The sequence below is a fragment of the Garra rufa genome, chromosome 18, assembly GCF_049309525.1.
Source record: "Garra rufa chromosome 18, GarRuf1.0, whole genome shotgun sequence".
Lineage (NCBI taxonomy): Eukaryota > Metazoa > Chordata > Actinopteri > Cypriniformes > Cyprinidae > Garra > Garra rufa.
Window position 1 is genome coordinate 7,977,285 of NC_133378.1, and position 26,819 is coordinate 8,004,103.

At 36.3% G+C, this 26,819-nt stretch overlaps 1 protein-coding gene across 1 annotated transcript in view; it reads left to right on the forward strand.

Annotated features, from left to right (window-relative positions):
• The first annotated feature begins 2,064 nt into the window (after positions 1-2,064).
• The window catches only part of prpf6 (PRP6 pre-mRNA processing factor 6 homolog (S. cerevisiae)), a 36,321-nt gene continuing 11,566 nt past the window's right edge, over positions 2,065-26,819 (forward strand). Inside the window, exons 1-14 of the mRNA XM_073823192.1 lie at positions 2,065-2,276; positions 4,450-4,612; positions 4,808-4,926; positions 5,008-5,086; positions 5,550-5,726; positions 8,163-8,303; positions 8,392-8,486; positions 8,571-8,727; positions 16,141-16,303; positions 20,588-20,706; positions 20,802-21,020; positions 24,165-24,287; positions 25,935-26,056; positions 26,352-26,490. Of these exons, the coding sequence (XP_073679293.1) occupies positions 2,086-2,276; positions 4,450-4,612; positions 4,808-4,926; positions 5,008-5,086; positions 5,550-5,726; positions 8,163-8,303; positions 8,392-8,486; positions 8,571-8,727; positions 16,141-16,303; positions 20,588-20,706; positions 20,802-21,020; positions 24,165-24,287; positions 25,935-26,056; positions 26,352-26,490 (2,007 nt within the window). The 5' untranslated portion in view covers positions 2,065-2,085. The remainder of the gene's footprint in view (positions 2,277-4,449; positions 4,613-4,807; positions 4,927-5,007; positions 5,087-5,549; positions 5,727-8,162; positions 8,304-8,391; positions 8,487-8,570; positions 8,728-16,140; positions 16,304-20,587; positions 20,707-20,801; positions 21,021-24,164; positions 24,288-25,934; positions 26,057-26,351; positions 26,491-26,819) is intronic.

The window sequence follows — 26,819 nt, forward strand, 5'->3', positions numbered from 1 at the left end:
ATTGCCAGCTTATACTATGCAATTCTGACTGTTTTTCTCAGAATTGTGAGGTATAAACTTTCAATTGTGAGTTATAAATTCTAATTTTGAGGGGGAAAAAAGACTGACATGTTCTCAGAATTCTGACTTAATGACTTGCAATTGCATGTTATAAAGTCAGAATTGTTCTAAACTCACAATTCTAAGAAAATAAGTCACAATTGTGAGATATAAACTCGCAATTCTGAGACAAAATGTCACAATTGCAATATATAAATAAATCAAAAAATTGCGAAGTTTATAAGAATTGTGGGTTTATATCTCACAATTCTGACTTTATAACTCGCAATTGCCAGTTTATATCACACAATTCTGAGAAAAAAAAGTCAGAATTGTGAGTTTTTATCTTGCAATTCTGACTTTATAACTTGCAATTGCCTGCTAATACTACGCAATTCTGAGGTATAAACTACCAATTGTGAGTTATAAAGCCCAATTTTGAGGGGGAAAAAAGACTGATATGTTCTCAGAATTGCTAGTTTATAATTCTGACTTATCTCACAAATGTGTGTTATAAAGTCAGAATTGTGAGTTCTAAACTCGCAATTCTGAGAAAAAAAATTCACAATTGTGATAAACTCCCCATTCTGAGCAAAAAAGTCACAACTGCAAGATATAAACTCACAATTCTGAGAAAAAATATTGTTAAGTTTAAAAGAATTGTGAGTTTATATCTTGCAATTCTGACTTTATAACTCGCAATTGCCAGATTATATGCGATTCTGACTTTTTTCTCGCAACTGCGAGTTTGTATCTCGCAATTCTGACTTAACAACTCACAATTGCATGTTATAAAGTCAGAATTGTGAGTCATAAACTTGCAGTTCTGAGGAAATAAAAAGTCACAATTGCGAGATATAAAATTGCAATTCTGAAAAAAAGTCACAATTTTGAGATATAAACTCACAATTCTGAGACAAAATGTCACAATTGCAGGATATAAACTCACAATTCTAAAAAAAAAATCAAAATTGCTAGTTTATATCTCACAATTCTGACTTTATAACTTGCAATTGTTAGTTTATATCTCAGAATTTTGAGGAAAAAAAGTCAGAATTATGAGTTTGTATCAAGCAATTCTGACAAAAAAACAGAATTGCAAGGTGTAAACTAGCAATTGTAAGAAAAAAAGTCCGAATTGTGAGACAAAAAGTTGCGAATACGACCTTCTATAACTTAAGGAACTACTTAGAGTGAGTACTTTATTTATCCACTACTCGTGTGACTAAACAGAATCACAGGTTTACAAACACTTCCCTCGTCTCCAATTGGTCAGAATAACCGAAAGCCCACCTTGAACTAACACCATTGGTTGAGCCAATGTCGCAGTAATGAAACCAAATTGTTTAATGTGTTTCAAACAGTTAACTTTAAATTGTCTCTGCATACTGAGATTAAAGTAAGTATTCTAGTACTAAAACACAAACCTTTAAGTGCTGTTCTGAAATACTTGTCACCACAGAAATCAAGCCTCTGCTGCCCTCTGTAGATGAAAATCACATTGAGGAGATATACTATCTTCAAATGACCCAAAGCCTCCATTTTAGCCCAAAATATATATTTTTCTATTAAAAGACCAACGGTGTACATATCAGGAAAGCTAATGGAATTCAGTCATAATTTGAAAGCATAGTAGCATCAAATAACGCTTATCAATTTCAATAAATCTAACAATATAAAATTAAGTTTTACTTGTTTGATTCTTAACGTGATTCCTCTTCCTCTAGATAATTTTCGTAATTATTTGATTCTACAATAAATTTAAAATCCAGTACACATGCTTTAATAATAAAGGGAAGGTTTCAGTCTACCAACATACACAGTATTTTTTTCCGTGTTATATCATCTTGTTTCATCTATTACACAAACACGTAATCTAACAACAAAAGCACAAAGAGCAGGTGAATTTAGGTCAAGGTCCTTCACGCCCCCCGTCCTGTGAGGGCGCTATAACGGCGCTATTATATTTTAAAAGCAGACTTTTATGTCACAGGAAGCGCGACTGTTGTTGTTCCGGAAGTGAAGCGTGTTGTCGGCAGCGCAACGATGGCGAGCGCTACAGCGAAACAACCCGCGAAATCTGCAGGCAAAGCCCCGTCCGGAGGGGCCGGCGGGTCCGCAGGTGGAGCACCGGCGATGCCGCTTGCGTCTCCGCTCATGGGGGGTTTGAATAAGAAGAAGAAGCCGTTTCTCGGCATGCCTGCGCCGCTGGGTTACGTTCCCGGTTTGGGTAGAGGGTGAGAGACCTATACATGCATTACTGTAATCATGACAGTCTGAAGAGTGAGAGACAGCTAATTCACTGCGTAAATGTGTTATTAATTATAACAACACTGCATGATTTTAATAACGTTATGCTGTGTTATTTCGGTGATGCGAAATTTGTTGTATTGTGTAAAACTGTGTTAATGTGTATTTTTATAATGTGTTATTATAGTAATATGTTATAATGCTTTGTGTTGTTCTCCGTTATAAGATGTTGTCTTGTAATAATTTTACACTACTAAAAGTCTCTTATGTTTACCAAGGCTGCATTTATTTGATCAAAAGTACAGAAAAAATAGTAATGTTGAAATAATACTATTTTAAATAACTGCTTTATATTTGAATGCGTATCAAAATGGTAATCATTCCTGTGATGTAAAGCTGAATTTTTACCATCATTACTGCAGTCTTTTCAACATTAATAATTAAGAACTGTTTCATGTGCATCAAATCAGCATATTATAACGATATAAAGGATTATGTGGCACTGAAGGCTGGCGTAATGATGCTTTTAATGCAAAAATGAATTATGTTTTAAAATATCTGACCCTGGACCACAAAACCAGTCATAAGGGTACATTTTTTGAAATTGAAATGTATGCATCATCTGAAAGATGATGCAAAAAATCTGAATAAATAGGCGTTCCATTGATGTATGGTTTGTTAGAAGAGGACAATATTTGGCTGAGATGCAACTATTTGAAAATCTGGAATCTGAGAGTGCGAAAAATCTAAATATTTGAAAGTTGTCTAAATGAAGTTCTTAGCAATGCATATTACTAATCAAGAATTACGTTTTGATATATTAACGGTAGGAAATTTACTAAATATTTTCATAGAACATGATCTTCATTTAATATTCGAATGATTTTTGGCATAAAAGAAAAATCGATAATTTTGACCCATGCAATGTATTGTTGGCTATTGCTACAAATATACCGGTGCTACTTAAGACTGGTTTTGTGATCCAGAGTTACATATAAAACGTATTCAAATAGAAAACAGTTCTAATTTCAAATTGTAATAATATTTCACATTTTACTTACTTTACATATTACTGATTTTAATGTATTTTTATTAAGCAAATGGGTCAAAGATGTTAAGATGTCCATGTTTTACTAAATTTACAAAAGTGATTTTATGTCCATAGAAAGCACATAAGGTTTCAAATAAGTTTTTGGGGAATAAAATGTCAAAATTTGTTTGAATTAATGTTACATTGTCACTAAGTGTAACACAATGTTCATGTAAAAATTCAAATAAAATGCTTATTCTGACTTACGCATATTAAAATATAGAAAGTAATAAGGGAGCCTATTAATTTTTTGTGTTTTAAATGAGTAAAAAAATCTTACTGACAAATGGGCAAAACCTAGGATAGTGGCAAATTTTAAAAATGTTGAATTACAACTAATTAGTATTTGAGGTGAAAATAATTTATCTTTTATTTTTTAATAAATTGATTTTTGTTGTAAATATGCCTTACAAAACTGTTAAAGGTTGTATCAGCGATTTCTAGCCTGAAACATAAAGTGTCAAATTCAGCTGACCTTTCATCACGATCCAGCGTCAGGGGTTTGGTGTTGTGGACTTTCGCTCCGCCTCCCTCACATCCCAGCACCAGTAGGAAAGTCCACAACACCAAACCCCTGACGCTGATTGGTTGGAACACTGTTTGTTTATGTGTGGAAAGGTTGGTAGTGCAGATTGTTTTTTTTGGCATATCTCGGACCCTAGGCTGACCAGAGAGACGCGTTTTTTTCACAGACAATTTATGGGGCAGGCAGCGAGCGTATCGTGAAGAAAGGTCAGCTGAAATTGACACTTTATGTTTTAGGCTAGAAATCGCTGATACAACCTTTAAACTGAATGAGATTTTAGTGGGTGTCTTCTGTAAATGTTTTGCTCAGAAAAACAAAAATGCACTGAAACTAAACCAAAAACCTTGAAATATTTTTTGAAAAACAACAGTTAAAAAAGCAGTATTACGCTTGGTAATTTTATGCTTAAACCCTTTTATGTCTTTGACTCAAATGCAGCCTTTTTGAGCATAAGAGGAGTCTATCAATTACATAATAAATGTAAATTGTTCCAAACTTTTGACAGATGATGCATTGCTAAGTTGTAATGTAATGTGCTCCTCAGTGCCACGGGTTTCACCACGCGTTCTGATATCGGTCCCGCTCGTGATGCTAATGACCCAGTGGATGATCGGCACGCACCCCCTGGGAAGAGGACCGTGGGCGATCAGATGAAGAAAAACCAAGAAGAGGATGAGGAGGATCTGAATGACACTAACTATGATGAGGTACACCTGCAGCATGAATTGTAGTAATGAGCGTCATGTTGATCTGTGCCCTGTGTAATTGCATGCAAAAAATGCAACAGAATAATAAATATTAGGATTGATTGAGACCACATCATGTGTCTAATTGTGAAAGGAAAATGTTTTAATTTTATTGGAAAATTTAGCCTGAATCTCTTTCTCCATATCTTCCTCTAGTTCAACGGCTATGCAGGCAGTTTGTTCTCCAGTGGGCCGTATGAGAAAGATGACGAGGAGGCGGATGCCATCTACGCTGCACTGGATAAACGCATGGATGAGAGACGCAAGGAAAGAAGGTCTGCAGACTTTCTTCTCTCATCTACACTTATTTGTTTTTATGTAGTGTCTCTAGGCTCACTTTGTTGATGTATCTGCAGGGAGCTGCGAGAGAAAGAGGAGATCGAGAAATACCGTATGGAGCGGCCCAAAATTCAGCAACAGTTCTCAGACCTGAAGGTTTGTGTGTAACTTAGTGGTCATTGACAAAAAAATTGTTAAAATCAATATTTTTTTTGCTGTCATATGCACAACTGTTAAAAAGTTTAGGGTAAAAATAGAAAAATATGCTTTTATTCAGCATAGATGCATTTAGTTGATCAATAGTGACCGTAAAGACATAAAATGTTTCAAAAGATTTGTATTTCAAATAAATACTTTCTTTTTGAACTTTTTATTAAACGTTTCCTGAGCAGCAAATGATTTCTGAATGATCCTGTGACACTGCAGACTTTGCATCACAGGAATAAATTACATTTAAAAATATATTCAAATAGAAAACAGTATTTCACAATATTACTGTGTTTTTGATCAAATACTTGCAGTCTTGGTAAGCAGAAGAGATTTCTTTCTAACCGCAAAATTTTGAACAGTAGTATATAGCTGTCGACATTAACCCTGTTGTATTATTTGTGCCTTCCAGAGGAAGCTGGCTGAGGTCACAGAGGATGAATGGTTGAGTATTCCTGAGGTTGGTGATGCCAGGAACAAACGTCAGAGGAATCCCCGCCATGAGAAGCTCACACCCGTGCCGGACAGCTTCTTTGCCAAGCACCTCCAGACTGGAGATAACCACACCTCTGTTGACCCACTGCAAGCGGTGAGTAACATCCCCTCACCTTTCAAAGGCGCATTGTCTTTAAAGCTGTAGTCCGTAACGTTTGGCGCTCTAGCGGTTAATAAGAACTGCATGTGCCTTGCAGAAGAACATTGTAGCCGAAGCTCTCTCTTTTTGTTTATATCACATAGATACTGGGCTACTCCGCAGTGCTTCCTACCAGAACCAGTCTTACTATAGGTGTAACATAGTGATTCAGTATAAGCCAAAAACACGGTTTGGAAAGTGGATTTATAATGTACAGTATCTAACAAAAGTCAGTACACCCCTCACATTTCAGCAACCATATTAGTATATCTTCTCAAGGGACAATACTATAGAAATGAAACTTGGATATATTTTAGAGTAGTCAATGTGTAGCTTTTATAGCAGTATAGATTTACTGTCCTCTGAAAATAACTCATACAGCCATTATTGTCAAAATAGCTGGCAACAAAAGTGATGACAGCAGTATGTTGCTTAACCATGCAAAGCCACATGTTCTATTCATCATATTTGTGTTTTTGTCTGCTTGACAGGACCATACAAAGTTGTGTATCTTGTATTAGAGCTGTTAAAATGAGGTGCTTTAAGTACAATTCTCTCATACTGACCACTGGATGTTCAACATTGCAAAGAACTCTCTGGGGATTCGAGAATTAGAATTGTTGCTCTCCACAAAGATGGCCAAGGCTATTAGAGGTTCAGTAAAACCCTAAAACATAGTTACACTACAGTGGTCAGGGTCATACAGAGGTTTTCCGAGATGGGATCAATTCGGAACAGGCCTTGCAAGAGTCAATGAAGTTGAGCACTTGTTCTGTGCATCAGGTGCAGAAGCTGGCTTCAAAAAACAGATGCTTGAGAGCTGCCAGTGTTGCTTTAAAGGTTGCAGAAGTAGAAGGTCAGCTTGTCAATGCTCACACTGCAACAAGTTGGTTTGCATAAGCGTCATCCCAGAAGGAAGCCTCATCTGAAGCAGGCTCACAAGAAAGCTTGCAAACAGTTTGCTGAAGACAACCAGTCCAAGAGCATGAAATACTGGAACCATGTCCTGTGGTCTGATGAGACTATAAGATAGACTTGTTTGGCTCAGATGGTGTCCAGCATGTGTGGTGATGCCCTGGTGAGGAGTACCAAGAAAATTGTGTCCTGCCTACAGTCAAGCATGGTGGTGGTAGCATCATGGTCTGGGGCTGCATGAGTGCTCAGGGATGCAAACGGCGCGCCTTTTGGCGGATGCCGCCTTTTTCACGCCTGTGTGGGGGACAATTGTGCAGATCCGATGAGTTTTTTTTAAGGGGGGGGGGTTTGGGGCGTACATTGGAGTGTCAGATTATAATTTCATCATAGGGAATTCTGTATTAAAATTACTAAATAAGTAAACGCCGTTACAGTCCATGAAACATAGGAAACTTATATGAAAAGAAAACAAGTGAGACAGTGAGACAGTGAGACAGCGCGGTATTAAAGTGCTCGCGCCGCGCTGACGAGTGAATTATTCACGTATTTTCATTTGTAAATAATTTTATTGTCACAGTACATCAAATAAAATAGGCCTACAAGACATTTATCCATCGTTCTATTAACTGAGTTTTTTTCCATATTGTTGTTATTATTATGTATTATATATTTATTAGTATTTATGCCCATGTGTGAAGATAAATAACCTGTTTTCATTTACAAATGAAACTACGTGAATGATTCATTGAAACCTCAGTGAAACACTAATAGGCTAGTCTATTAAGTAGACGAAACTAAATAAAATATATGTTAAATTCAACCTTTAAACTGCATTCCAGTAAAAATCACAGTCATATGTCGAGCATTTACAGTATCATTTACATGTAGAATGTTAAGTAAAGAGATTGAAAGAGATTCAAAATGAAGCGGGAAACGACTATAAACGAAAATATAAATGATATTTGCTGCGGGGGCACTGGCTTCGATAATCTCACTCCTTTTTGACCATACCTCTGTTTGCATCCCTGGTGCTGCTGGTTCTGGAGAGCTGCGGTTCATTGAGGGAAACATGGAACACTTTGGACAAGTTCACTTAGGGTGTACTCACTTTTGTTGCTATCTATTTTGACAATAATGGCTGTATGTTGAGTAATTTTCAGAGGACAGTAAATCTATACTGCTATACAAAGCCGCTCATTGACTACTCTAAAATGGATCAAAGTTTCATTTCTATAGTATTGTCCCTTGAGAAGATATACTAAAATGGTTGCTGAAATATGAGGGGTGCACTCACTTTTGTGACATATTGTACTTGCTTATTGAGAAATGAACACAAAAAAGTAACTTACTGTGGCTTTAAGAAAACTATGAATATAATCAGAGCACAATGCATTGCTTTGCAGGATCCAGTACACTTGAATATTTCATTACAAAACAATGCAATTTCTAATTGACCCCCAATTTTTTTTTTTTTAGCAATTTGGTGGGCTAACGACACCGTTTCCAGGCGGCTTGAACACACCCTACCCAGGTGGCATGACGCCGGGTGCTGGAGAGCTGGACATGAGGAAGATCGGACAGGCCAGAAACACTCTGATGGACATGAGGCTCAGTCAGGTGATGCACCACAGCATTTTATTTACAAACTTAATCATTTTAAAGAAAGTCAAAAGTTTTTACAGTGTTTTTTTGTTGGTGTCTCCAGGTTTCTGACTCTGTGAGTGGACAGACAGTTGTTGATCCCAAAGGCTATCTCACCGATCTCAACTCCATGATCCCCACACATGGAGGAGACATCAGGTATTTATCAGTCTTTTACCCTCATGAGCTTTATATCTGGGCTGTTTGCATTGCATTTTCTAATATCATTCTCTGTGTGTGCAGTGATATTAAGAAGGCCCGTCTCCTCTTGAAGTCAGTGAGAGAAACAAACCCTCACCATCCGCCTGCCTGGATTGCTTCTGCTCGTCTGGAGGAGGTGACTGGGAAGCTGCAGGTGGCCAGAAACCTAATCATGAAAGGCACTGAGATGTGTCCCAAGGTGAGGCCATAAAAGAGGGAGGAAATCGTTATGTACAGCTAAATTATGGCCCTGATATATATATTTAAGGCATAGTTTTTTTATTTTTCACTATCCCAATATGCACTACCAGTCAAAAGTTTTTGAACAGTAAGATTTTTAATGTTTTAGTCTCTTCTGTTTACCAAACCTGCATTTATTTGATCCAAAGTACGGCAAAATCATTAACAATTTGAAATAGTTTTACTATTTAAAATAACTGTTTTCTGTTTGAGTATGTTTTAAAGATTAATTTATTCCTGTCACTTCAATGCCAAATTTTAGCATTACTTCAGTAACATGATCCTTCAGAGATCATTCTAATATTCTGATTTGGTGCTCAAAAACATTATTGTTATTATTATTATTATTATTATTATTATTATGCTGAAAACAGCTGAGTAGATTTTTTTTTTTTTTAGTTTTCTTTGATGAATAGAAAGTTCAGAAGATCATAAACATTGTAACATTATGTCTTTATCATCATCTTTCAACATCCTAATAAATAAAAGTATTCATTTCTTTCCCAAAAATTATACTTTTGAATGGCACAGTGTATAATGTTATAAAAGCTTTTTATAAAAAAAATGCTGATCTTTGGATCTTTCTATTCATCAAAGAATCCTGAAAAAATGTACTCAACTGTTTAAAATATTGATGATTATAATAATAAAAGATATGTTTCTTGAACAGCAAATCAGCATATTACAATGATTTCTTTAGGATGTAACACTGAAAATTCTAAAAATTCAGCTTTGATCACAGGAATAAATTACATTTTTAAATATATTAAAATATTGAAAGAAAACAGTTATTTTAAGTAGTAAAATTATTTCACAATATTACTGCTTTTGCTGAATTTTGGACCAAACGAATGCAGGCTTGGTGAGCAAAAGAGACTTCTTTAAAAAACATTAAAAATCGTACTGTTCAAAAACTTTTGACTGGTAGTGTACATACTCTGCTGCAAGCAGCTTTGTAAATGCACATGCTTTCCTCTCAATAACAAAATAATAGTGGTGCAACGAATCACAAAACTCAAGGTTCGGATCATGTCACGGATTTTGAGTCACGGATCGGATCATTTTTCGGATCAGCAAAAAACAAACAAAACAAAAAAGTTTGTTTTTAATTAATTACTGAATGCTTATTTTAAGTACTTCTAATCCACAGCAAAAACTACCAGCTGAACTAATAAAGTCAGTAACAAAACAAGAACAATTACACAAATGACAAGTGTAGATGAATACAACATTAAGTTACTAATAAAATCAATAATACTAGTATTCAGGTGCAGAAATGGAATAATTCAGTGTAAAATAACTAGTGCTTCTCACTGCAGGTATCTATAGGATGCTGTCTCTTTAAGGCCTAATGCACATACCTAATACTGGCACACATCTCTTTCTCAGCTGTTTCGGTTCGACTGTGTTTACCAGAATAAAACAACGGGTATTTAAACATAACTTCTTATGTATGTTTCCCTTCAAGAGAAGTTAAAGAGGAATCAATCTGTGAATCACGCGCCTCTCTCTGTGCGCGTGCTCGGTTCTGGTGTGTGCGGCAGCGGTAAAAATAAATAAACAGCGCGCGTGTTCTCTTTGCTGCAATGGTTTAAAATTGATTGAATGGGTAAACCGGCAAGACAAAACGTGCAAATTATAAAATTTTTACTCTATGATGGATAAATTTAACAGTTAATCCTCAAGCGTGCCGAACTGTGGGGGCTGGTCCGTACGGATCACGGATCATCTACGATCCGTTGCACCCCTACAAAATAATCCCACATTCCAAACCTGTAAGACCTGCGTTCATCTTTGGAACACGAATTAAGATATTTTGTCTTACAGCTTTGGAACGACATCAGGTTGAGTAATTAATGACAGAGCTTTTATTTTTGGGTGAACTATCCCTTTAATTTTTTTGTTGAACTGTCCCTTTAAAGTAAAAAGGAATATGATGACTCTGTTTCCAGTAGGGGGCAGTATGTGTATGAGTTATTGAAGTTTTACAGCTTTAGGAATGCTGCCACTGTTGACAGGTTGTCATAGCAATACGTTTAGGACCTGCGAAATCCCTCTTCCCAAAATGCTATAAATATGCTTCATGTCATGGTGAATGAGTTAAGTCTGGTTCATGTAAGCCGTGTCAGTCATTTTGTTTATTAGTGCTGACTTTGGACTCGGAGAGAAAGAACTGGAAATGAAAACATAGCGAGCGGAAACAATGTCAGGCCCTTTTGCTCTCAGTGTGTGCACAGCTTCATTAAGTGTTGGGAAATTTCGGCAGGCTCATTAATCAAAGTTCAGCTTCACAGTTCATCAGAAGAACAGTGACACACACTGGCTGCGCCTCAAAGCCTAGTGAGCTGCACACTTAGACAGAATGTTTGGCCATGATCAGTGCGTTCAATCATCAAACGCCTGTGATACACTAAAATGTTGCCTTGGGAGCTTTAAATCTATAAATCATTGAGCATGCATTTTAATAATTCACCAGACAATTGTCAGTTATTCCCTACATGTTAACTATTTAGCAGGGCTCCACATTAAAATACATGAGAAGACAAAAATGTTTAACCGTAATTTAAAATCTAGACACCACTCGACTTTATCACGTTTCTTTTTCGTGTTGGTTTTACTATTTTGCAAGTTGTGCTTTAATGGTGCTTTAATTTTCAGGCAAGGTAAGTGTATTTAGCAGTAGCATTCTTGAAATTGAATTAACAAATATGAAAATAAAACACTATGTACAAATAATACACATTAAAGCAACTGTATCGCTGTTCTTTAGTCAAGAGCAGTGAGTGATTTTTCTTTGTGTTTGTTTTATTTGCCTACCATCACCAAAAAATGACAATTCTGTCATCATTTACTCACTCTTTTTTGTGTTTTTTAAACTCTAATTAGTTTCTTTCTTCTGTTGAACATAAAACTTATTTTGAAGAATGTGGGTTACCAAACCGTTGCTGGTCCCCAGTTACTTCCCAGTTTTTTTATTCATTTTTTTCCCACTATCAAAGTCAGTGGAGACCACCCTTCTTCACTGTGACAAAACAAAAGAATTGTTTTCGTTTCCCCGTGACACGGCCAGAGCTACAGTTTGGCGGCAAGCTGCTGGTTTAAAGAGTCCTACGAAAACACACAGCAAATTTGTCTGTAAGGAACATTTCCTACCGGACAGTTTTTGGAATTGGGGACTCAAAAAATAACAGCAAAAATAACCATGCAGTTGTCGGGGTGGAAAAGTAAGGGGCCAAACACACCGAATGCGTCTTTTAGTTCTAAAAACGCGAGGCGCACAGCACTGCCTTTTTTTGGTGACTTTAATAAAAGAGCAGTGTGCTGCGGTTTTTTTATGTTGCTAAGCAACGACCAAAACAGCTGTCCTGTCAGTCAAATCAAAGGATTATAGCACGAGCGCTCTAAACTGTCATATTAGCAGAAACCCTAAATAATACAGCTCCGGGTAACCCACGACAGACACCAAAGGTTTCTCCTCCATTTCTTGCAGTCTCCGGACTTTTTAAGCAACGGTAAACTTTCGTCACCACAACAGAAGGCCCGCCTCTCCATTCATTCGATTGGACAATGGAAAAGAACGCGAATGACGTTGGGCGTTTCCGCTCAGAGTTGATTTTTTTTTTTCAACTTCAGGCGCTCAGAGCGCTCCTGCAAAAACGCGAGGCGCAGCAGGCGGCGAAACGCGAGGCGCCGGGGGCGCATAAGCAGCGCGCAGAACACTCGTTGCCAACAGAAAATCATTCAAAAGAGGCGCCTCCAACTGCTCCAACTGATCGGGGCCTATGGAGATATTCAAATCATTTTTTAATAAACTAGTATTTGTCGCAAAGACAAAGTGGACGATCCTGACTGGCCATCTGCTCATTGGATGCTCCTTTAATGCCTAAATGCATCTTTATGGATTAGGCCTATAGCTAATGAAAGAGTTTTGTTTTTGATTTGAATTATTTCTTTACAGTTCCGGATGATATATTACTCTTACCTTTATGAGCAAAAATGAAGTTTCACATCGCACCGGCGCCTTCATGTTCTGCAAAGTGTGCTCCAGCTTTCACTCTCCGCACAAACGATTGGATATGCGCCCAACAGCACACATTTAACTAGGTTAAACGATTAAACTAATATTGTGATATGCTTTTAAGTTTTTTATATCTGTGGATCTAAATTTAAACCGTGATGACTTGAGAGGGCTAAATTTGTCTGTTTGTCGCTGGCCGCTTGGTCGTTACTTTAAAAAACAAAAAACTTGAATTTAACATATAAAAAGTGTTCCAAATATATTTCTAAATTAACTTTATAAACTAAATAAACGGAAATAAATGTAATCTCTTTGCTAATAAAACAGCAGCTGTGTAATGGGGAAGAGAAAATGTTCCAGTCGGATTCGGGCCAGTAATTCTGATGAGCTGTCAGAAAAGGTCCGGGCGAGGTTTTAGTAGTTTTTGCAACAAATGTTTGTTTAATAGCCTATTTAACATTCTTATTTAGGCTATTTTCTTATTTAAATATATTATTTCTTTGGTTATTTTAGCGTTTTGTAGGCTGCTTGTTCACTGTCGGAAGTGCTCAAATAAACACGCACGTTTGTTAATAATGTTTGAGTCTCATTTTTTTTGTTATTAAAGTAATATATGTATTTTATATATAGGCCTATATACACAAACGTTATATATAATTTGCATTCTTTTATATAAATAGCCTACCCTTTACGGTGTCAGTAATTACTGTGCTGCTAATCTCTGACTCCGAACACGAACACCTATTATTAGATAACAACATGATGAACATGTATTACATTAATTTCAAACTAGATATGGAGTGTCTGCAAAACAAAAATTGTCAACTTTACTTTTGTAGCGTTCATATACAAGATAAACTTAGAATTGTTCATTCACTATTATAAAAATATAAAACGCTCGGCGCTTCATCTGGTTCGTCTTTGCGTTCTTGTGTATGCGCGTGAGGGTCCAAAGGTTCAAACGGTTAAGGCAGTGGACCTGCACTGTCATCTCTTGCGTCTAAGTGTGGGGATTCTGGTGGGTAGAAGTCCTCCACTTCCACACTGCTCTCAGAACCGCTGTGGCTGCTGCTCTCAGCGTGCGTGTGTTTACATTGTCAGTGTGCGAATTAGCTGAATTTATTCACTTATTGTCACTCCCACTTTAATGCAGCCTCCGCCTTGTCTCCACACTGTACCCCACCCCTTATCCCCAGTGAACAACGCCCCTTTTCAGAAAGTTTTTCAAACCAGAGATGTGAAAAAGCACCTCTGAAACAGTGTTGTGACACTTTAAAGAAGTAGTTCACTTCCAGAACAAAAATGTACAGATAATGCACTCACCCCCCTGTCAGATGTTTGTCTTTCTTTCTTTCTTCAGTCGTAAAGATATTGTTTTTTGAGGAAAACATTTGTGACCCTGGACCACAAAACCAGTCTTAAGTCGCTGGGGTATATTTGTAGCAATAGCCAAAAGTACATTGCATGGGTCAAAATTATTGATTTTTCTTTTATGCCAAAAATCATTAGGAAATTAAGTAAAGATCATGTTCCATGAAGATTTTTTTGTAAAATTCCTACTGTAAATATATCAAAATATAATTTTTGATTAGTAATATGCATTAAGAACTTAATTTGGACAACTTTAAAGGTGATTTTCTCAGTATTTTAATTTTTTTGCACCCTTAGATTTCAGATTTTCAAACAGATGTATCTCGGCCAAATATTGTCCTATCCTAACAAACCATACATCAATAGAAAGCTTATTTATTGAGCTTTCATATGATGTGTATATATCTCAGTTTTGTAAAATTTAACCTTATGACTGGTTTTGTGGTCCAGGGTCACATTTAAGGATTTCTCTCCATATAATGGACTTCTATGGTGCCCCCAACTTTAAACTTCCAAAATGCAGTTTAAATGCAGATTCAAAGGGCAGAGGAAGAAGAGTCTTATCTAGTAAAATTATCAGTTTTTCTTTTTTTTAAATGTACAATTTATATACTTTTAAGCTTTAACCCTGTCTAGCTCTGTGGGAACTCTGTGTAGTCCGGTTCAGGGCAGTTAGGGAATGTCGAAAAAAAAATCCCATCTCATTTTCTCCTCCAACTTCAAAATTATCCTACAGAAATACCAACCCAGATTTTACAAAGAGAGCATGAAAAGAAGGTCAAACACCCTTTACAAAAGTTAAGGAATTTGAAAGGGCGATTTTGAAGTTAGAGTTCACGCAGAGCTAGACAAGATGAGCGTTTGAGGTTAAAAAATTTTATACATTTTCTTTCTTTTTTTTTTTCTTTTTTTTGAAAATAACCAATCGTTTAGCTAGATAAGACCCTTCTTAATCGTTTATAGCCTTTAAAACTGAAAGGTTAGATTTAAATTGCATTTTGGAAGTTCAAACTCGGGGGCATCATAAAAAGTCCATTATATGGAGAGAAATCCTGAAATGTTTTCCTTAAAAACATAATTTCTTTACGACTGAAGAAAGAAATATGCATACAAATACAATTATACATCTTGGATGATAAAGGGGTGGGTACATTATTTGGAAAATTTTGTTCTGTAAGTGAACCAGGGCTGTAACGATTTCTCAATTCTGTTCGAGTATTCGATGTAAAAGAAATACTCGATTTGCATTTTGCCCGTGGCGAGAAATCGGCAAAATACCGGAAGTGGCACATTCCACATATTAAACCAATTTTAAAAAAAGTCGTCAGGCCATTTGCGCCCTCTGCAGGCATTTGTTATAATGCATAATGTACATTAGCTTTACTGTTTATAATACATTATGTATTTGAACAGTTTTGTTCAATAAAACCATGACTACTTGCCTGTGCGACTTTATTTGAACTAATTATTGTTGCCTCATTGCTATTATATATGTACTTAAGTAATTTTAAAGGCTGTTGTTAACTTTGGTCTATTTTATTACAAACTAAAATATTATAATTCTCTGATTACTTCGAGTAATCTGTCAATTATTCTGACGATTAATCATTACCAAAATAATCGATAGCCCTAAAGTGAACTACTCCTTTAAGACGGAGACACTTTAGCACGAGACTATGATATTTTTTCGAAAGCAGATCGAGGAAACATTTTAATAGTCCACGATCAAAAATCGTCATATTGCACACCCCTAGTCGAGACTTATTTGCAAGTTGAAAAATGAAGCAGTTCTTTTTGAGTCAGTCAAAGGATTCACCAAACTGCCTCATTGACTGTTGATTTAGTGTTTTGTCTACTTAGCTCTGCTGAAGATGTTATCTGTGCTGAGTAAATTGTGCTTTAATAATATAGTGTTTATTTTTGTATTATCTTCATAGAGTCAGTCTTTGTGTGAATAATCCGTGCTGTGTTTTGTCTATTCAGAGTGAGGATGTTTGGCTGGAAGCCGCCCGGCTCCAGCCTGGAGACACGGCAAAGGCAGTGGTTGCCCAAGCGGTGCGTCATCTCCCTCAGTCTGTGCGCATTTACATCAGAGCCGCGGAGCTAGAGACGGACATCAGGGCCAAGAAACGAGTGCTCAGGAAAGGTCAGTGACTGTCTGTGTCTTTGTCTATCTGCCTCTCATCCTCCATTCCTCTTTAGGTTTCTCTTTCCACTGTCACCTGCTTTTTTTTCTGCCTGCATACCTGTGTGACAGAGACGGATGAATTGTTAGTTATGTATGAATACTATATCAGTCTCAGCTTGTTAAAATGTCCTGAATCTCCCCCTTGTAATAAAGTATCTCTTTAAAAAGGTTGGCGGTTCTACTTTATCAATGTCTCTACCTTGATTAGCTTGTTAACTCTATAAAATAATGTGCTTTAAGGGAAATAATTAAATTGCTGTTAAACGTCTGGTGCACTGTGCCATTTTAGTACGAGTTTGATTATTATTAATGGTGGGGTTTGTATGAAGTATTTGTACAGCAGTGTTTTTTTTTTTTTTCATTTTCTGGAGAAAGTTTGAGTGTTTGCCCATTGAAATCAGCCATTCATGTGATTCGTGTGAATCTGAGGAGTGAATGTATGTCTGAAGGGAACTGAGTTTCTATGAAATTTTGCTTTCATCTTTTAGCCATATGATGCCTAATAGTAGTCTTTATAAGCACAGATAGGAATGCATGTTATTGGATTTTTGCTGATATTTTTGGCTGATAGCAGGTGCCCATACCAACATATTTCCTATTGTTTGGAAACAACACCAAGTCTCTCCTGTGCAGAAATGATATGCAAGTTATTTTTCATTTTGGTTCATCAAGAACTTATTTATTAAATAAACAATAATGAAGTTCTTTTATAATGACAGTACATTGAAACTTTGAAATTCATGTCTTTCTTTCTTCGGTTGCAAAGAAATTCTTTTTTTTTTTAAAGGAAAACATTCCAGGATGGATTTTTCTCCATATAGTGGACTTTAATGGGGATCAATGGGATGAAAGTCCAAACTGCAAATTCTATGTAGCTTCAAAGGGCTCTACATGATCCCAGATGAGGAATAGGGGTTTTATCTAGCAAAACAATCAGTAATTTTCTTAAAAATTACATTTATACGCTTTTTAACCACAAATGCTCATCTTGTCTAGCTCTGCGATGCGCATGCATACTTTGTGCACTCCGGTTCAAGACAGTAAGGGTATGTTGAAAAACTCCCATCTCATTTTCTCCTCCAACTTTATCCTGCATTGCTGTTTTACCTTTTTTGTAAAGGGTGTTTGACCCTCCTTGCACATTTACTTTGTAAACACTCAGTCGATACTTCTGCAGCAACATAGGATGATTTTGAAGTTGAAATAAAATAAGATGGAAGTTTTTGACCTACCCTAACTGTATTTAATCACATGCACATCGCAGAGCTGGTTTGCCTTTTTTTTTTTCTTTTTTTTTTTCCGTTTTGCTAGATAAGACCCATATTCCTCAACTGGGATCTTGTAGAGGGTCACACTTTATATTAGGTGGCCTTAATTATTATGTACTTAAAGTACAATGTACTTAATGTGGTCATATTGCATTGCAAAACACTTTTGCTTCTATTAAGGTGGGATATGGGTAAGGTTAGGGGCAGGTTTGGTGGTATGAGTAGGTTTCAGGGTGGGTTAGGGTGTAAGGGATGGTTCAACAGTGGTAATTACAGAAATTAATTACAAATGTAATTACATATAGGTTTTTAACAATGTAAAAACATGTATGTACACAATAAGTACACTGTACCAAATTATTAATTTCAATGTAAGTACATAGTTGCTAAGGCCACCTAATGTAAAGTGGGACCTTGTAGAGCCCTTTGAAGCTGTACTGAAACTGCAATTTGGAAGTTGGGAAACAAAGAAGTTGACTATATGGAGAAATCCTGTAATGTAGTCCTCAAAAACCTTAATTTCTTTGCAACTGAAGTAATGCCTGAACATCTTGGATAACATTGAATTATGAGGAAATTTATATTTTAGAAGTGGAGTAATCCTTTAAGCCTACATGCATTTTTTATTGCTGTTGTTGTTCAGACCAAAAATATATATAACATGCATAATTTTTTATTAAAGGAGTAGTTCACTTTTAGAACAAAAATTTACAGATAATTTACTCAACCCCTTGTCATTCAAGATATTCATGTCTTTCTTTCTTAAGTCGATAAGAAATTATGTTTCTTGAGGAAAACATTTTAGGATTTCTCTCCATATAGTGGACTTCTATGGTGCCCTCGAGTTTGAACTTCCAAAATGCAGTTTAAATGCAACTTCAAAGGGCTCTAAACGAACAAATTCACTATTTATGTACTTTCTATTCTCAAATGCTTGTCTTGTCTGCCTGAACAGTTTTTTTCCGGTATGTCGAAAAACTCCCCATCTCGTTTTCTTCCCCAACTTCAAAAAACAAAAAAAGGTAAAGGAGCGATGTTGGGCGATTGTGAAGTTGAAGAAGAAAACAAGATGGGAGTTTTTCGACATACCCTAACTGTATTGACCCGGATTACACAGACCATGCATGCTCAATGAAGAGACGAGGCAAGACAAGCATTTGAGGTTAAAAAGTATAAAAACTGTCAATTTGTTTAAAAAATGACTGATCGTTTCTCTAGATAAGACCCTTCTTTCTCAGCTGGAATTGTTTAGAGCCTTTTGAAGCTGCGTTTACCACCATTGAAGTCCACTATATGGAAATAATTCCTGAAATGTTTTCCTCAAGAAACTATTTCTTTACCACTGAAGAAAGAAAGACATTAACATCTTGGATGGCAAAGCGGTGAGTAAATTATCTGTGAATTTGTTTTTTGGAAGTAAACTAATCCCTTAAGGCTGAAATTTGAGGTTTATCTTTTTATACAACTGGACTGGGCGATATGACCAAAAAAATCATTATAATTCAGTTGATATTGATAATTGTCATAATTTAAAATCTTTTTATTTATTTTAACTAAGTTTAAAGGCAGATTTTTGCTCCTAAGTCAAAGTTGTAGAAACCAGATCGTTAATTGTGGTTTTAAACTGCTCTTTATAGTCAGAACATGACACTTTATGTTCTTGAATTCCTATTCATTTTTCCTGAACAAAATAAATATCTTAATATAAAAAAGGTTTTAGTTTCTGAGTGTTCTAATGAGTGATAGTTTCAAATCATGAAACAAGTATGTTTAGCTTGACTTTGTGTATCTTTAGCACAGTTTATAGTGCAAGTTGCAATATTAATATTATTACCTTTTTGGGCCAGAGTGGGGGAAAATAGGAGGGAAAAATTCTGTGTGATTTACTGTCAATGTGCACATTAAAGAACACCTTAATGACCAACGCAATCTACCAACAGCAGCGCAATTACTGCCTGCTTTAAGACATGCTTTAAAAAAAAAAAGAATTTAAATAATGGCACAAATACTAGTAATTTGACGAGTGCAAATGTTAGTAAATCATGTTGATGATTTATTGTAATACTCAACTCTCTTCTCATAAATATTGTGTCTGAAGGGGAAACTCTTACAAATGCATATTCAATAAGGTCAGGTGCAAAAATAACTGAAGAATTAGCGCTGAAATGACAAGGACACACTGCATGTCTTTATTAAATCCTGATAGGACTATTTTAACACCATAAGACGATTTGCGCTGGGGCAGGCTGTTAGCAAATATGGCCCTTTGTCTCTTAGAAATGCACATTTCACAGAAGCTTATAAGCAATGTGTTTTTTTTTTGTATTACAAGTTTTCTAAAATGTTATGTTTTAATATGCAAATGAGGTATTATTTAATGAAATATGCGCTAATATGCATACATTTGTAGTACAAGAATCTAAACACTGGATAAAGTCAGTTTCAAAATTCTTGTTAAATTTTTTTTTGACATATTAGAGTTAAATCTTTTTAAAGAGGGGATTTTGGGTATCTCATATTGTCACTCCATAATTCAGAAAAAAAACAGAACAGACAGAAAACAATATTTTTTTTTACCAATTTTGGGGAAGAAAATGTATAAAAAAATCAAGCAAATTATATATTAACAAATCCCTCTGTAAAAACCTTCAGAATATAGACAGAAATAAAAAGTTAAACATTGGTGTGTGTAAGTTCTACTGAAGTGAAAAGTATGGCTCAGTGTAGGAGAAAAAGCTCCTTTTGAGAAAACAGCCTTTAAAAATATGTATTGTAATTGAAATCTATTGGCACAAATAGATATAGTGCTATAAAAGAACAGTGTCTTTTGGGTGTTTTCTTTCCACTAGTCTAAAAAAACAAACTTGACAGTTGCATGAAAAAGCTGCAGTGCCTGCAGTGTCTCCCCTTAATCATTAAATAATCCATCTACCTATATGCTGCCATTTTTTCCAATATCTACATGTCTCCACAGCTCTGGAGAATGTGTCGAAGTCAGTGCGTTTGTGGAAGATAGCTGTTGAGCTGGAGGAGCCAGAGGACGCAAGGATCATGTTGAGCAGAGCGGTCGAGTGCTGTCCTACCAGTGTTGAGGTACACACAAACAGTCTTAATCGGCCAGAACCCATAAACCTCTTTACAGGCCATAAATCAGACCGGTCTAACAGTGTTGTCCTTGTCTTCCATAGCTCTGGCTGGCTCTGGCCCGATTAGAAACCTATGAGAATGCCCGTCGTGTTCTAAACAAAGCCCGTGAAAACATTCCCACTGACCGGCATATCTGGATCACAGCTGCCAAGCTGGAGGAGGCCAACGGCAACACACAGATGGTAGAGAAGATCATCGACAGAGCCATCACCTCCCTGAGGGCCAACGGCGTGGAGATAAACCGCGAACAGTGGATTCAGGTCTAACATGCTATATATTACGCTTAACAGCTCAGATTGCTCAAATGGTGGCAAATCTTTTTTTTTAATTAGAGTTACAGTGCCCTCCACTAATATTGGCACCCTTGGTAAATAAGAGCAAAGGTGACTGTGAAAATAAATCTGCATTGTTTATCCATTTGATATTTTATTCGAAAAATTCACAAAATCCTAACCTGTTATTGAAGTAAAACAATAGAACCTGGGAAGGAAATCTCACTATGAAATAAATGTTTTTCTCTAGTTCACGTTGGCCACTGTTATTGGCACCCAATTATTGCAACGTCCTTTTCCCAAGATAGCAGTTCTGAGTTTTCTCCAACAATGTCTAATGAGTTTGGAGAACACCTGACAAGAGATCAGAGGCCATTCCTTCAAACAGAATCTCTCTAGATTCTCCAGAATCTCTCTCTTCCCAGCTTCATGTTGGTGCTTCTTCTCTTCAGTTTCTATACGGGGTTCAGGTCAGGGAACTGGGACGGCCATGGTGGAAGCTTCATTCTGTGCTCAGTGACACAATTTTTGTGTTGATTTTGATGTTTGTTTTGGATCATCGTCCTGCTGGAAGATACAACCATGGCCCATTAGAAGATTTCTAACAGAGGCAGTCAGGTTTTGAATTTTTATCTGCTGGTGTTTGATCGAATCCATCAACCCATGTATATAAACAAAATGTCCAGGACCTCCGGCATAAAAATAGGTCCAACACATTAAAGACCCAGCAGTATTTTTAACCGTGGGCATGGGGTACTTTTTTATCCCTGTCTGCACCAAAACCATCTGGAGGGTTAAAAAGCTCGTTTTTAGTTTCATCTGACCATAGAAGCCAGTCCTGTTTGAAGTTACAATCATGTCTGACAAGTGAATATGCTGGAGTTTGTTTTGGGGTGAGCCAGGAGGATTTTTCTTGAAACCCTCTGGAACAACATGTGGTGATGTAGGGGCTGTTTGATCATTTTATTTTAGGCTTTCTGACCCCAAGACTCGTCAATTCTCTGCGATTCTCCAGCTGTGATCCCTGGAGAGTCTTTAGACACTCAAACTCTCCTCCTTATCGTGCATTTGGATGATATAGACACACATCCTCTTTTAGGCAGATTTGTAACATTTTTAGTTGATTAGAACTTCTTAATTATTGCCCTGATGGTGGGAATGGTGATTTTTAATGCTTTAGCTCTTTTCTTATAGCCACTTTTCTATTTTGTGAAGCTCAACAAACTTGTTCCGCACATCAGAACTACATTCTTTGGTTTTACTTCTTGTGATGGATGATTAAGGGAATTTGGCTTTTGTGTTCCTCATATTTATAATCCTGTGGAAAAGAAAGTCATGGCTGGACAATTTTATACTCCTAGCCACCCTGGTGTGCTAAAACAATTGTAATATTAATGGGAATATACTTTAGAGATATTTTACTTAGACAATTTTTTTTAGGGGTGCCAATAATAGTGGCCAAAGTGAATAGAGAAAAACATTTATTTCATAATGAGATTGCCCCCTCAGTTTCCATCGTTTTACTTAAAGGAAAGGTTAGAATTTTGTGAATTTTTTTAATAAAAGATCTAAAGGATAAACAATGCAGGTTTATTTTCACCTTTGCTCTTATTTACCAAGAGTGCCAATATTAGTGGAGGGCACTGTTTTAGCAGAGGATGTTTGGTAAAAAAAAAAAAGCAATATATGCAAAGATAAATTTTAGTCTAGACATGGTTAGATTTCTTAGTTAAGCTGCATTGCCAGAAATGAGAGCAAATATGAGACAGGGTTCAACGCTAAGGATTTTTTCTACTGGGCCGATCGGGCCAGTGGTTCAGATTTTTACTTGCCCTGCCAAAATTTTCACTGGCCCAACCAAAAAAAAAAAAGAAAGTTAATAGTTATTTCTTAGCCACATTTTAAATAATGTGTCAAAAGCCAAATATAACTGTATATTTCCTTGAATACAATTTACAAAAAATTATAATTGTGATGTAACTACATTTATGCACAACAGTATGTCCAGGTCGATGGTCCCAGATCAGCAGTTAACTATAGCCTACATAAATGGAGGACTCCTATTAAAGGAATGTTGTTGCAAATAAGAAAATTAAACAATATTAGTAAATAGAGTGTTATTAAGCAGAATTTATGTTAAAAGTTTTGTTTTTACGGTGGTCGTCCATGAATTTTTTTTACCTTTGTTTTTACCTTTTCCTATGTTTAATTAGAGGTGCCATGAGTGCAATCAAATTCATAAATTCATGTTATACAATTTTGAATACAGAGATCTGCCGGCAAGGTGGCGGCAAGAGACTGATTTAATTATTGAATCATACTATTCATTTGATTCGTTCGAACGGATGGTTCATTCGGGAATAAAGCAAAGTGACTCTTAATGAATGGGAAATTGAATCATTTTACTAGATTCGTTTAAAAACGCACGTTCATTCATAAACGAAACACCGCTGTGTTTGAATGGAGATGCGCAGCGGCTCAGCTGTGACTTGTTTCAGACTACTTTTGATGACGAAACAGAGCAAAATCAGGCATAGTGTTATAGTCAGACAATGTAAGTCACTTAATAATAACTTCTTGTATTAAATATATGAGATACATTACTCAACGTTGCAAAAACGCATAGAAACCTTTGAAGCTCCACTGAGCGCAAGCACAAATATGCTGATGGGGTCAGTCGCACATGGTACACGTAGTCATTTTTAGTCGCAAATGCGAGTTAGAAACAAACGTTTTCTTTTTAGCTTCATAATTTGATGTTGCCGCCATGTTGCCGTCTCTTCGCTGTACTGGTTGTTACCAGGTTACGGAAAAAAACAGTGCTTACAACATCCAATCAGATAAGAGGAACCGAAAAGCAATATGGTGTTCACGACATCACAGAGAAGGTAGCATTTAAAGGCTTTTAAACACAAGCTGTTTCTCAATTCTAAGACTGCAATTGCACGAATTTGACAAACAGTCGCAGGCAAATTAAACTTTAGTGACAAGGAACCTGTCTACTGTCCCGAACGTCTCGCACGCTGGCCCCGGGCCATCGGGCAGTCCTTATTGTCGAGCCCTGTGTGATATGAGAGATTTTATTTTTTTTTTAATCAGGATGTGTTTGTTTAAACCTGATGTCTGTCTCAGGATGCAGAGGAGTGTGACAAGGCTGGCAGCGTGGCCACATGTCAGGCTGTGATCAGAGCTGTGATCGGGATTGGCATTGAAGAGGAGGACTGCAAACACACATGGATGGAGGACGCAGATAGTGTAAACATTCTCTCACCTTTACGCGCCCACATTCTGTTTTCATTCAACACCACATGTTTGTTTATTACAGACATTTTTGAGCATTTGTTTATGATAATAACACAACGTATTAGAAGATTTAAAGGGATAGTTCACTCAAAAATGAAAATGTCTGAATGTCTTCTGTTAAACAAAGCAAGTGCTTGCTGCTTAACATTCTTCATTATATCATCTCTTTGTGTTCAGCAGAAGAAAGAAACTCATACAGGTTGGAACAACTTGGATGAGTAAATGGTGATGACAGTTTTCATTTTTGGATGAACTATTCCTTTAATGTCTTGTATCTATTATAACAGTAGTATATTACACAGATGGATAGAGTGCAACAGTCAGCTTTCTAGAAGTAAAAACTACATACATTTTTTCAGCAATAATTTATAAACCTTTAAAGACAGATGTACTGTGAGCGACAAGGTTGTTAATTAATGGTGTCTGTTTTTGTTAAAGCTGTTTATTTATATAATTTCAAATTATTTCTTTTAAAAAATCATGTCTAACATCTGAATTTGTGGTGAAAACTACATTACTCATGATTCTATACAGAAAATTTCACAAAAAGAGAACAAAATTGCACAAAAAAACTGCCTCTTCTAATATATAATATATATGCATTTCTATAAATATAATTAACATTTAACCTTAAAGTGTCATGAAACCCTAAACACATTTTTGGATTAACACATGTGTACAGGTTGCATATCAGTGAAAACTATAATAGCACTCATTATTTTTATTATTAAGGAAAAAGTGGTTATTTTTCATTTTTTTTGGAGCCATTTCAATCTTTTCAATAAAAAAGCAAAAAAAACCTTCCTTTACTTTTCCTGATTAGCGGCACGTCTGAACATGAACGCAATGACACGAAATGCAAACAAGGATATAGATGAAAAATTCAAGAATAGTAAACAAAAAGTAACAATGCGTTTATCAAAACATTTGGTTTGTTTATGATAGTTCTTAGTCTCTAAAGATAAGATTTCTTAAGAGTTCATTATCATTATTATATTTTTAAAATATATCAAGGTGGCCTGTATCTTTATTGTTGTTGTTTTTTTTCTTTCTTTCTTTGCTCATATTTTAATATTCATTTGTCTGTATAATATGTGTGTTGTAGGTCTGTGTTTTATTGGTTTTCTCCCCTCTTCCCACCCTCTTCACACCTACTTTTCCACAGCTTTACCAGACAATTTCTTGAGTCTTTTTCAAATCTAAGGTGTGAACAACCAGTGCTCAAAAAGGGGCTTTCATGACACTTTAAATCAATCGTTTTTTTATTTCTCCTTTGTTTGTTTTTTTATTTGATTATGTCTCTCAAAATGGTTCATGGGAGTGTAGTTTTTGACCTCATGAAAGCCGTTAAGTAAACAGTCCTGTACCTTTGTGTTTTTGTCTGATTTTTCTAATATTTTTTGCTTCAAATCAAAGTTTGTATTGTTATTCACCTTATAGCTGGTTGGTTTGGTTCATAGCGTATAAAGCTTAGACAAAATTATGAAAAATATTAATGGGTAACATTTCCTAAACCAATGCCACTGAAAAAAGTGGGAAGGCACTAATGTGCCCTATTTCCATGATATCTGATTCTGATTGGTTGTGTTTTTGTTGTAGTGTGTGGCTCATGGAGCTCTGGAGTGTGCGCGGGCCATCTACGCTCATGCGCTTCAGGTCTTCCCCAGCAAGAAGAGCGTCTGGTTGAGAGCCGCTTACTTTGAGAAGAACCACGGTACACGGTGAGAAATATTCACTGACTGCCTAGACACAGCTGAACTGAATTTAAATCAGCGTTCATTGGCTCTGTCTGAACATTTAGGAAATTTATGAGGGCAGGAAGACAACACAGCCTATTTGAGATTGCCCACTTAAATTCGTTCTAGATCATTAGACTTGGCATTATTGAAGCCTTTCTGAAACTAGTGTCCTTTAGAGATGCCTTCATACATTTAGACACTAGTGTATAATGTAATCCTTTGATTATGTTCCACAGTTATTGACATTGTGTATATTTTGATCTATCTCTCTCTTTAGAGAATCGTTGGAGGCTTTGTTGCAGAGGGCCGTGGCTCACTGTCCTAAGGCTGAGGTGTTATGGCTAATGGGTGCAAAGTCTAAATGGTTGGCGGGAGATGTTCCTGCAGCCAGAAGTATCCTGGCTTTGGCTTTCCAGGTGAGTTCATCCCGTCAGCTCTTTAAAGGGTTACTCTACCCTAAAATGAAAATATTGTCATTAATCACTTACCCCCATGTTGTTCCAAACCCGTAAAAGCATTCATCTTCTGAACACAAATTATGATATTTTTGATGCATTCTGACAGCTCTCTGGCCCTCCCATAGACGGCAATGTAATTAACACGATCAACGTCTAGAAACATAGCAAGGAGGTGGGTAAAATAGTCTATGTGACAACAGGGGTTCAACCGTAATTTAACGAAGCTGCTAGGGATGGGACGATACACCTACCTCCTGATTCAATACTATCATGATACTTGGGTGCCG